Below are 12,739 nucleotides of genomic sequence, written 5' to 3' on the forward strand. Positions count from 1 at the left end.
ATTCTGGAAAAACTTAGCCGACCTGGCAGGATCTGTGGAGCGAGAAATAGTTAATGTTTCCAGTCGTAATGACTTCTTCAGAATTTTGAACGGTTTGCTGCAATTTCCGGCTCAATCCCCGCCAAGACTGGCCGTAAAATTCTGCCCTGGCATCAGAAAGGCCTTCTGATTTGACTATTACAACCTATTTTAACTCTTTTACTTGCTTAGCAGTTTGGCTCCCACTCACCAGTGTATTCAATTGCCTAATGCAAATAGTAACAAAAGCTAGGATTAATTGAACATAATTACATAATTTTTAGATAGTCATCTCACATTGACAAATGGAAACATTGTATCAAACATGCAGATTTTTCCATTTCAACATTTAACATAAATCTATGACTTCATTCAATTTAATACAGGGCATTGTGGAAGACGGTGAATATTCCACATGAAGAGCACCCTGGGCCACACAAAGAAGTGCTGGAGCTGTCCACATATCTCAATCCTGTTTTCAACAGGGGTCCAAAGAAAGTAGTACTTTTCTGGCAAGACAAGGTAATTGAGGCAATTTTTTTTTTGCAAACATATGAGTTAAAGGATTTTAAAATCTGTTTTAAAAAGGTCAACAGGCAACATTGTAACACTTAAAAAGGAATGTGTAAAGATCATTGTGATCCAACTGGTCAGTCCAGAAACTGAGAAAGATTTTATCCCACAATAACCCTTTATCCATGTTTTCTTTAGGTAATACTGACCTAATTTTCCTAAAAACTTGCTGCAGTATTTACTGAATTGCAAATGGTTTAAAACTGTGAGCAAGAGTACAAACCTGAAATGTGAAAACTCACTAACATACTGCTTTTGTCTGCTAAGAACTCCTCACTATTCCAGGATCATCTTGGAATGCAAAGATAACCCCTGGCTTCTTTTCTGCGCTGAAAATCCACTTCTTCACCCCCTCCACCCTCATCTCCAATGAGCTCATGACCTTCTTTGTCACTAAGATTGACAGAATCCAATCAGCATGCTTCCCTTCCACTAGCCGACCTGGTCAAACTTGCTTCAATGGTCCTCTTTGCCCTAGCCCTGAACTCATATCTTTCTCTATTTTCTCTCTTACCTTTCCTAATCCCTTCTCCATAAGACCCTCCTCTTGTTCTCTTGATCCTATTCCCACTGAATTGCTGATCAGTGTACTTCCCTTCCTGGCCCGCATGTTAGCTAATATTGTAAATAGTTCTCTCTCTTTTGGTGTTGTCCCTCTCTCCGTTACATATGCCATTATCACCCCTCTCCTCAAAATACCAACCCTTGACCCTCTGTTCTTGCGAACTACTGTCCCATTTCCAACCTCCTAAAGCCCTTGAACACATTGTCATCTCCAAAATCTGTGCCCACTTTTCCTCAAACTTCTTGGGCAGAATTTTCTGTTTGCCAGTCAGGCGGGCCCGACCGACTCGGCAGCAGTGGGCGGCCAATTGCCGCTGAAGAAACGAGCCGTGCCGCCATTTTCCACGGGCGGGCCAATTAAGGCCAATGGGGAACCAGCAGCCTGTATAAAGAATGGCCAGGCAGCCTGCTTGATGCAGTGCAACATGGCCATTCGTGGAGAGAGGGAGGGAGGTGCGAGTGGAGAGCAGCAGGAGGAGGGGGGCAGGTTGCAGGAGAGGCCAGCGGGGGGGTCACTGTGCCTCCTGATTTTCCGATGCATGCCTTGCTGTCCTCCTGCAAGAGGTGGGCATTTGTCGGCAACTTCTGTATCCGAAGGATTGGAGGAGGAGAACCCCCCATGTCACCAGCCAGGTGTGGGAGGAGGTGGGTGACGATGTAAGCGCCCATGATGATGTGTGGTGCACTGGCACACAGTGCAGGAAACGATTCAATGATTTGATGCACTCTGGAAGGGTGAGTACCATGTCTGTCTTGGCCATTTGACCCAGAAGGCAGCCTTAGCCCTTGACCACAACCCCCCCCCTCCCACCCACCATGTCTTGCTGTCGTTACTGCAAAGGGCATTTGTTGGACACTGGGTGGGCAAATGGGTACTGACCATGCTTACACCAGTCTTAGTGGTTGAGGAGAAGAAGGGTCTCCCCGCAGCATATGTTGGTCTTTGTGGCATTTGAGTAGTCTGGGAGCAACCTGCAGGGGAGGCCACATGACACGTACTCAGAACTCCAACACATGTCATATTGATGGTAATGAGATGGTGCAAGGGGTGCCTCAAGGTGTTTTGCTAGTTGCGCCTCCTTGCCATGGGCGCTAAGAGCCATGTGATATTCAAAGGATGAATGCCGAATGTGTCCAAGGTAGCCATTGTGGGAGGGGGTTAGGACCAGCCGTAGTATCTTCTGGGAACTGATCACCAGTAGTATGGACAGGAACCGCTGGAGGCCTCAGATGGGCCACTGTGGTTGGGGTGCGGTGTGCGCATGCAGACTACATGAGTGAGCAGCCCCAATAAATCTTCTTTTCTGTTTTGCAGGCAAAAACTCACCACAATGCCCGGGAGCACCAGAGGACTGGAGGTGGGCACGCCTTCCTGCAGCGCCTCACGCCTTATGAAGAGCAGTCCATGGAGCTGGGCAGCAGTCAGGAGGCCAGGGCAGCCGGGAGCGGCACAGCTGGGGTCTGGTGGGCAGGTATTTGAGGTCCACAGTCCCATCCACTCTGTCTGCCCAACATCCAAACCACTGATAGTTGCTGCAATTGTTAATGCTGAAACAGTGGTCATTCATACACTCAGACATTCTGACACGTGGGTCATACAGAAGGGACCCTCTTCCCCTTGAGGAATCGTGTCTCCACCACCTTCCAAAGTCACCGTATCCCATTTGTGACCACTATCACCATGGTTTAACATGCTATTGGATCTCTGCTGCACAACCAAAGACTTATTTCATCTGAGGGGGTTTGGGAACTCCAGCACTCTTCCAGCCAGTGTGCCCCACATTACTTTGTCCAAAAGATCCTCAGCACCTCAGCTGTGAACATCATGACACTCAACTTAGATGAATGCCACCACGTTTACTCATCCCTGCGGCAAGGGGAAATGTTGCCTTCTGCCCACCCGGTCTATGCCCCTCCTTACGGAATGAAGGCCAATAATGTGACCTCTCAATTTCCTGTGATCCACGGCAAATGTCGCTACTGTTTGCGATGTTTCCTCAGCCCCGCAACTATCCAGGCCACAATGCATCCAGGTCAGGTACCTCTGCACTCTCCCCACTCCTCTGGTTGGTAACATGCCATGTGGCATTCCTGAGGCCATCTGACCAGCCTGTCTGCATGTGCGTTTAATGTTTGGGGCTCGTCTTGATTCTTTTTCAACTCACCAATGTCCTTCTTCTTATGGGGCTGGGGGGAAAGGGATGAAAGGTTGAACTGAATGTACGCTAAATGATGCACTGTCCTTGTTGTTAATTTCAGCATCACCACCAGAGCGACCCACACCTTGACCCCGCGGCTCCCCCTCCACACCTGAGGGCCAACATATGCAACTTGCAGCACATCATTTCAGCCAGCCAGGCACCAGTGTAGACACAAACACCTCGGTGGGGACTTTACTGTCGGCTAGTGTCCCAGGTCACTGTGGAGAGGGCACATCATGATCGCTGGAGGAGATGGTAGGGGCAGAGAGTGCCGATGGCTCCAGCAGCCGGAGGGCTGCAGGGGACAAGGCACATGCTGACTCCAGCACTGATGATGTGCCTTTGGAGTTGTCCCCATTGCAGCAGCTGTAGGAAAGGCAGCAGGAAGTGCATTTGCATCTGGCAGGGTTGCATGAGGGCAAGGTTCAGTTGCTCTCTGCGATGGAGGAGTCTAGGCAGAGTGCAAGTGAAGAATCTGCCCTCAGGGCACAGCTTCAGGATTCCTTCAATGAGAGATTGGTGACTCTCATAGAGAGGGGCTTCCACCAAATGGATCAAAATATCTGACCTGCAAGCCCTCACAGCAGTTCTGGCCACAGGTGGTGTTTTCCATTGTGGGAGATGTGGACACCAAGCGCTGGCACTTGGTGCCCATGCATCTGCAGTGAGCAGGGAGGTAGATTTGAACCTCACATCAGTGCAGCAGCTGCCTGCCGTCGCTGCGAGCTCCTCTCACGGTGCTCCGGATGAGAGCAGCAGCTCCTCCGCCCCTCTGCCAGTCAACGTTTCTTCTATTGAGGCTGTGACAACTGGGAATTGGCCACTCCCTCCCATGCGGGGGCATTACAGGCTCCACGGGCCAGAGGATGCCCGCCAAGGTCATCGAGCCCAATAGGACACCAGAGTCAGCAGGCTGTCTTTCAAGCCACTCTGAGCGATGGGGCGGCACCTAGACGCAGCACCCAAAAACGTAAGCTTAACGCACCTTAGGCACTCCACGAGTATGTCACTGGTGATTTTGTGTTGGCCTTAGAATAGGGACCCATATTTTTATGATCGCTGACAAGTGTGTGTTTTTGTTTTGGACAAAATAAAGTCCACATTTGCAACCATGGCTGAGGGTCTTTTGTTTGTGGTGCATTTTTCTTTTTCACATATTTATCATGAGTGTTTGAGTGGACATTGATGTTTCTGTACTAAGCCCTTATTTGCAGCTGATGAGGTGGAAGGTGTGGTACCTAAGTGCCACATGTGGAAGTGCCAGGCAATGCTGTTCCTGCTGATCCATGTGTGTGGAGCTAGCTGAAGGTTCTTTGGATTAAATTGTAGCAGGTGTCCCAGCCTCTTGGTGTAAATGCGGGTCATTGTTCTGCCCCTCATCATCGCCCTGTGCTTCCTCATCCTCTGAGGCACTGCTGGATTCATCATGTGCAGCCTCATCCAGGGCGTCAAGGTCTTCATTGTCAACTGCATCCCCCTTTTCCAGTGCAAGATTGTGTAGGGCGCAGCAGACTATCTCTATCAGAGAGACGCGATCTGGGGGATACTGGAGTGCGCCCCCTGAGCGGTCCAGGCAATAGAAGCGCATCTTGAGAAGACCGATGGCTCTCTCCACCACAGCCCTTGTGGTGCCCTGGCTCCTATTGTACCGATGCTTAGCTTCTGTTCTTGGATGGCGGAGAGGCATCATGAGCCACCTTCGCAGAGGATAGCCCTTGTCACCCAGCAGCCAAACATCCAGCCGAGCTGGAGCACTGAAGAGCCCCAGCACCTGGGAGTGTCTGAGGATGTAGGTATCGTGGGAGCTGCCTGGGTTTCTTGCACAGACTTGTAAAATCTGCATTCTGTGATCACACACTATCTGCACGTTCATGGAGTGGAAGCCCTTCCTGTTGACGAAGGCACCGGGTTCACCTGCTGGTGCCTTGATGGCCACGTGTACAGTCTATTGCACCCTGGATGCGGGGGAAGCCAGCAATGGCCATGAAGCCTCTGGCTCGCTGTGCCTGACTTGCCTAGTCACAGCGGAAGTGGATGAAAGTGGATACCCATCTGAACAGAGCATCTGTAACCTGCTTGACATAAGTGTGGACAGCTGATTGAGAGACACCACAAAGCTCACCCACCGAGCCCTGAAAGGAGCCAGAGGCATAGAAGTGGAGGGCAACTGTGAGCTTCAGAGTCGCTGGCATGGGGTGTCCACCCACACAGTTAGGGGAGATCTCAGGGCCAATCATCTGACAGATATAGTTGACTGTCTCTCTTGAGAGTCGGAGCATCCTTCGGCACTGCGCCTCAGTCATATTGAGATGGCTGCTTTGCCGCCTGTATACCCTGGCGGCAGGATAATGGCGTCTTCTGTGGACCCTTGCACCTTGGACAACCTCTTGGCCTTGCGCCTGGCCTCCCATAGGTATCTCCCCAGGAGGCTGATTGTCCAGTCCTGGCCTCCTCCTTATTCTATCCCTCCCTTCCTCCTCAGGGGAGCTCCCTCCAGTGGAGAGGTCAGAACCCATATCCCCAGGCTAAATGGAGGCCTCCAGAAAGCTGCAGGCCTGAGAAAGATTACTGTCTGCAGACTGGTTTTTCTTCGAAATCGACGAGAACTACTAACAATCACACAGGCAACTTTTAAACACTTTCATCAATTATAACTTTGTCAAAAACATGAAACAGCCCCTCTGAGTCCACATATGCCGACATTGCAAATGTTTTCTTAAATAATCTTCTACCTGCTTCCCGTTGGGCCCGTGCGCCGACACAATTGGAAAGTTAACGGGCTTAACGAGCCCTTCAATTAATGGCGGGTGAACTGAACTCGTCCACCCACCGCGCGCGTCATTTTATGCGCTGACATGTGGGCTGCACCATCCGCATGTCAGCCGGAAAATTCTGGCCCTTGTTTGAATCCCTCCAATCTGATTTCCACCCCTGCCTTAGTACCAAACAATGCTTACCAAAGTCACAAATCGGATCCTATGTGACTGTGACAAAGGAAAACTACCTTTCCTTGTTTTTCTTGATCTGTCTGCAGCCTTTGACACATCATCCTTCTCCAATATCTCTCCACTGTCATCCAGACGGGTGGCACTGCACTTGCCTGTTTCCACTTTTATCTATTTAATTGCAGCCAGTGTATCGTTTGCAATGGCTTCTCTTCCTGCTCTGGCACCATTACCTCTGGTGTTCTCCAAGGTTCCATCCTTACCCCACCCTCCCCACCCTCCCACACACACACCACCCCAATCCTATTTCCTATCTCCATACTGCCCCTCAGCAACATCATCCAAAAGCCCAGAGTTAGATTTCACATGTTCGCTGATGATACCCCAACTCCACCACCCCACCACCTTTCTCGACTCCTCCACCATTGATAAATTATTATTCTGGCTATTCGACATGCAGTACTAGTTGAACAGAAATTTCCTTCAATTAAATGTTGGGAAAACCAAAGTCATTGTCTTTGTTTCACCACAAACTATGTTCTCTAGCTACTGACCCCATCCTTCTCCCTGGCAACTGTCTGGGACCAAACCAGATTGTTCGCTATCTTGGTGTCATATTTGAACTCAAGATGAACTTCCAATCACATTTTTGCACCACCACTAAGATTGCCTTCATAATATGATGTTCATAATATTGCTGGATTTCACCCTGCTTCAGCTCATCTGCTGATAAAAATCCCATCCATGCCTTTGTTCCCTCTAGACTTTGCTCATTCAATGCACTCCTGATCAGCCTCTCAGATTCTACCCTCTGCAAACTTAAGGTCATCCTAAACTCTGCTGCCATCCATTCACCTTTTGCTCCTGTGCTCACTGATCTACATTGGCTCCCAATCAAGCAATGGCTTGATTTTAAAATTCTCATCCTTGTTTTCAAAGCCCACCACGACCTTGCTCCTTCCATATCTCTGTAATCTCTTCCAGCTCCACGGCGCTCTGAAATATCTGCGCTCATGTAATCCTGGCCTCTTTAGCATCCTGATTTTAATTGCTTCACCATTTCTGACTGTGCATTTAGCTGCCTAGCTCAGGAATTCCCACCCTAAACCTCACTGCCTCCTTATCTCCCTCCTCCTTAAAATGTACCTCTTTGACCAAGCTTCCGGCGATCTGATCTAACATTGCCACATGTGGCTCTGTGTCTAATTTTGCTTCATGATGTTCCTTTAAAGCACTTTTGGATGTTTTATTGCGTTAAAGGTGCTACATATACTGCATTGTTACTGAAATATCAAATAAAGTATGTTTTGCACTGATGAATTCAGATTTGCATTCAAGTTCTTAATTCAGCTAAAGATCATTAAAAAATCTTTTTTAAATCTATACCCTCTTCTGAGATTTATAATAGGTTCAGGATTGTGTGATTAATAACAGTATTTGATTACCATGTTTTGTGGAAAATGATGGCAATTAATTCAATATTTAATATCCATAAAGATTAGATTTTTACTTAGTGTCACCTATTACTAAGAGATGGTTCTTATAGCTTACAAACAAAATGATAAATGTAACATAAAAAATCAACTAGAGACAACAATGAGATTTTATTCTATGTTTAGCTGCACAATAACACTAATAATTACAAGTGTTTGTGACAATTATGAGAAATCTCTTTTAATGAGTTTAGTTGCTTAAGCAGAGTTTGAATATATTTTCACAACTAAATTAAACCATATATCTATAGAATATATTAGTGTGGATGGAAATTGTGTTATTGGAGATTACCTTGTTTTATAGGAACACCACTCCCTATTTTTATTTTTTTAAATTCCAATTGGAACCTGCCCTGGTGAATACTATTTCAGTCAAGCTGGGCAATCTGTCTCCAAACTTACATCTATGCCAATTTTAAATCACTCATGAAGAGGAGACATGGAATGATCCTCCCTTCTAGTGAGGAAATGCTTGGTTCCCACTCAGTGCCTCCCTAAGGCAGCAAAGATAAATCTGGGAATTTGAGATCAGCAGCAGAAGAGTGTGAGCATACATTTATATTCCAGTACTAATACATGTGGAGGCTCTTAATAGTTAATCCTGTAGTCAATATCATGAAGGAATGGTCTTACAGAAGCAGCCAAAGATGTGTTTGTTCATATATTTTGAACATATTGAAGTTTTTTGTACCTTTACTACAATCAGCCTTCATTTAAACATAAACTTATAACTCCAATTTTGCTTTTCTGAGACACTTTTCAGCAGTTTCTGTAATAGGTGTAAGCACTTTAACATGCTATCTTATATTCAGCATGTGCATATTTCACATTCTGGTTAGCCTGATTCATGTTAATTTATAATGGAAGTATATTACCTGATTCAATGTGCATCAATAATATATTAGTCTTATTTGAAGCTAATTTACCCTGTACATATGTGCTGCACCAAATAGTTATCAGCATTGATTTAATCACATTATATTTAAGGGAAAACTATATTTAATTAATTTAATACTGATTAACATTTTGATTGTACTTTTAGCTGAACATCCATGATATTATCAATCTTGATGGCAAGTTGGTCCACACATTTTCAAATATTCAGGTATGATGGAGCTTTACTTTGTGAATGTATATTTCAAAATTATATATTGTAATTATTATAAGCAAGTAGTAAGTAAATGAAATTTTTGATACAAAATAAAACTTAATCATTGAATTTCAAGGGCTAGTTTAGGTTATGAATAATATTCAGAACATAACTGATAGCTTGTAAAACTAATAAAAAATCTTAATGAACTTCTGAGAAAGAAACAAATGAAGGAAAATGGTAAATGTAGAGTTCATTCACAGTAATGATAAAATAATGAGAAGAAATTGTGAATGGGACAGTGCATAGCTTTATATTTAGGCTTTGCATTCACAATACCGAATACTGTACTACCATAACTGAGGAGGATGCCATCATACAGTATTTTATAACTGATGTTTGTTTTCTCCTTCTTCCCTCACCTACACTGTTGCCAAACAACAATACGGTCAAATACTGTTAAGTTCTGAAGATTATGATTTCTATAGGCTTATTTGTAAAGTTTATAATCCTTTTGTTCTGTTTAAATTTAAACAAAAGCATATTGGGCATGATTTTGCTGTGAAAAGTGAAGCAATGGCTTTTGCCATTCACCTCAGGTATAGGTATCCAAAGGCTTATCCCGGTTTGTCAAAAAACCTAACTTTTTCATCTGTCTTAATTGGAATAATATTGGATAATTACCCTAAGTTTACACCATTGCAGTGATCTCTGTCCACATTCCACTGGTAAAGTTTGCAACAGTGTAACCTATGCGTGTAAGAGGTAACTTCCCTGATTGCTAAATCGCAAAGTCATACCACTGTCTAGGTACCAGGTTGGATCAGTGATTTCTGCTTGCAACTACACTTTTGCAGGTGCCAGAAGTTGCTGTTAGTTTTACCCTGTGACAATGGCAGGTGCTGACATAATCATTATTATTAGTAAAATAAAATCAGCCCTATGAATTCCTTGCCTCCTCAATGTTTAAGAATGATTGTAAATGAAAAGGAGGTATTATTCTGTGAACTTAATTTTATCCTTTTGATTGCCTGTAGAATGCCTTGGATTCTTCTCCATCTTCCATTGTCTTACCAGCTGTAAACCAGCATTGGACAAATCAGCTGCCTAGATATCTACAAGAGAAGCTTGGAGAAAACCCAATACATGTGGATTACTTATCTTCTTGGAATCCAGAACTGAGCAGCACAAAATCATCTCTATTAATAGTGAAATTGCCATCAACTGACAGGTAAAAGTAACTTGCACATATACTATCATACTGGTTATCTTAGGTTGGACTAAAAGGAAACTAATGTTCAAATTTTTTTCACTGAAGTCATATAAGATGCTGTAAAACTATAACAAGTGTATAGTTTCCAAGAAAGGATACCACAAATCTGAATTCTTGCCTACCAGCAATTTTCTTCTCACTGTTCTTGAAAATGAAAGACTGAACCTGGAGCACAGTTGCGAGAAAGTGATAGCCCTTCTATACCTTAATTATCTGAGACAATATATGTAGGCTTAACAGGATTTTTGACTACAAGAGCATTGCAGCCAAGCTTGACATAGACCCTACTGATGTTTCCCTGTATATACACTTTCTAGCAGGGATTGCAAGATTTCAATCAAGTTGATTTTTCTCTTCTTAACCTGGGAATGTGGAGGTCAATTGTATACACTTTCAACCACCTCAGTACAGATCTGTTGATTTTGCACAGATCTCACTAATGATCTAAATACAACCAAGATCTTGCCCCATGAGGAAATTATTGGAGCAAGCAAACTCAGCAGTAAAACAACTGAACATGCTAACTGTGATCGGCTTACCCTTCAAGCAAATACAAAGTAAAGATTTTAAACTCTTAGGGTAGAATTTTCAGATCCACTCACCCCCTTGGCAGGTTTACTGACTGGGGAGGGGGTTGGGGGGGGGGGGGGGGAGAAACAATGTGGCAGGATCTGAAAAATCGGTTTCCCGCCAGCATGAAATGACAGCAGGAATGTGTTCCCACCAATCATGGCAGGTCGCCATTCCCACCAGATGCGTTAATGGGATGCAGATGAAGACCCAACCAAATTCATCCCCCCCTCGTCAGATTTTCCACGCCACCAGTGGGGTATTGCTTTGGTCTGAAACGCAACGTGGCATGGATATATCAGACATACCTGCAAGAAGGCTTGGGGCAGCTTGTAGAGATCAGAAGATGGAGGCCTTCAGCGACTGTGGACCCTGGTTGTGCAGGTGTGAACAGGTTTGGGGGGAAAGGGGTTCAGAGAGAGGGGTTTGTGGTGTCAACTGAGGACATACTGAGGGAATTGGTGATAGAAAGGGATAACCAAGGTTAAAGGGGACAGTGGGAGCCGGTAGGGTGGGAGAATGAGGGTCCATCAATGTTCAGTTATTGGAGGGGACACAGAAGTAAAACTGTATTCTGGGGGGTTGGCAGGATGGTGGTTGGGCTCCTCGGGAAGGTAGGGGACGTAGACATTCATCTACATTGGATGGAGGGTGTTGGGGCAGGTTGAAGGGTTGAAGGGAATGCCTCGATTGATAAAGGCAAGTGTCCCATATCCCTTTTTCACCACCCCACTAACATGCCCCTCTGCCTTCAGAACACACACCAAGGTCCCTTTGTTCCTCAGAACTTCCTGGTGTCATGCCATTCATTGAATACTTCCTTGCCAAATTACTCCTTCCTAAGTGTATCACCTCACACTTTTCAGGGTTAAATTCCATCTCCCACTTATCTGCCCATTTGACCATCCCGTCCATATCGTCCTCTAGCCCAAGACATTCAACCTCACTGTTAACTACCCGGCCAATCTTTGTGTCATCCACAAACTTACTAATCCTACCCCTCACATAGTTATCTATGTCGTTTATATAAATGATGAATAATAGAGGACCGAGCACAGATCCCTGTGGTACGCCACTGGACATGGTTTCCAGTTACTAAAGCATCCTTCTGTCATCACCCTCTGTCTCCTACAACTAAGCCAATTTTGAATCCACCTTATCAAATTACCCTATATCCCATGTGCATTTGCCTTCTTTATAAGTCTCCCATGTGAGACCTTGTCAAAGGCTTGCTGAAATCCATATAAATTACATCAACTGCATCACCCTCAACTACACACCTGGTCACCTCCTCAAAAAATTCAGTCAAATTTGTTAGGCATGACCTCCCTCTGACAAAGCCATGCTGACTATCCCTGATCAAACCTTGCCTCTCCAAGTGGAGAAAGATTCTGTCCTTCAGAATTTTCTCCAATAGTTTCCTTGCCACTGACGTGAGACTCACTGGCCTGTCGTTCCTTGGCTTATCTCTACAACCCTTCTTAAATAGCAGAACCACATTTGCTGTTCTCCAGTCCTCTGGCACCTCCCCCATGGCCAGAGAGGAATTAAAAATTTGGTTCAGAGCTCTGGCGATCTCCTCCCTTGCCTCCCTCAGCAAGTCTGGGACACAAATCATCGGGACCTGGAAATTTGTCCACTTTTAAGCCTGCCAACACCTCCAATACCTTGTCACTCCCTATATCAATTTGCTCAAGAACCTCACAGTCTCTCTCCCCGAGTTCGATACCTTCATCCTCAGTCTCTTGGGTGAAGATGGATGTGAAGTATTCGTTCAACGCTCTACCGATGTCCTCTGGCTCCACCCATTGATTGTCCCCTTGGTTATCTTTCCGTGGTTATCATCTTCCCATTGTTATACTTATAAAATATCTCAGGATTTTCCCCACTTTTACCATTTATCAGATAACTAACTGAGCTAATCCAATCATAGGTTAATTTAATATTACTTTGATTTCTTAATTGTATCCAACCTAGAGATATTAAGCTTTAGTATTATTATAACAAGGTTT

General features: G+C 44.9%; 1 protein-coding gene across 3 annotated transcripts in view; it reads left to right on the forward strand.

Moving 5' to 3' along the window:
* LOC121279907 (V-type proton ATPase subunit S1-like) overlaps positions 1–12,739 on the forward strand; it is a 30,015-nt gene that overhangs the window by 2,106 nt on the left and 15,170 nt on the right. For all 3 annotated transcript variants that reach the window (XM_041191458.1, XM_041191460.1, XM_041191459.1), the window contains exons 2-4: positions 405–540; positions 8,837–8,899; positions 9,922–10,115. In XM_041191458.1, coding sequence (XP_041047392.1) covers positions 405–540; positions 8,837–8,899; positions 9,922–10,115 — 393 coding nt within the window. The remainder of the gene's footprint in view (positions 1–404; positions 541–8,836; positions 8,900–9,921; positions 10,116–12,739) is intronic.

This window comes from Carcharodon carcharias, chromosome 7 (assembly GCF_017639515.1).
Source record: "Carcharodon carcharias isolate sCarCar2 chromosome 7, sCarCar2.pri, whole genome shotgun sequence".
In the NCBI taxonomy this organism is placed as follows: Eukaryota; Metazoa; Chordata; class Chondrichthyes; order Lamniformes; family Lamnidae; genus Carcharodon; species Carcharodon carcharias.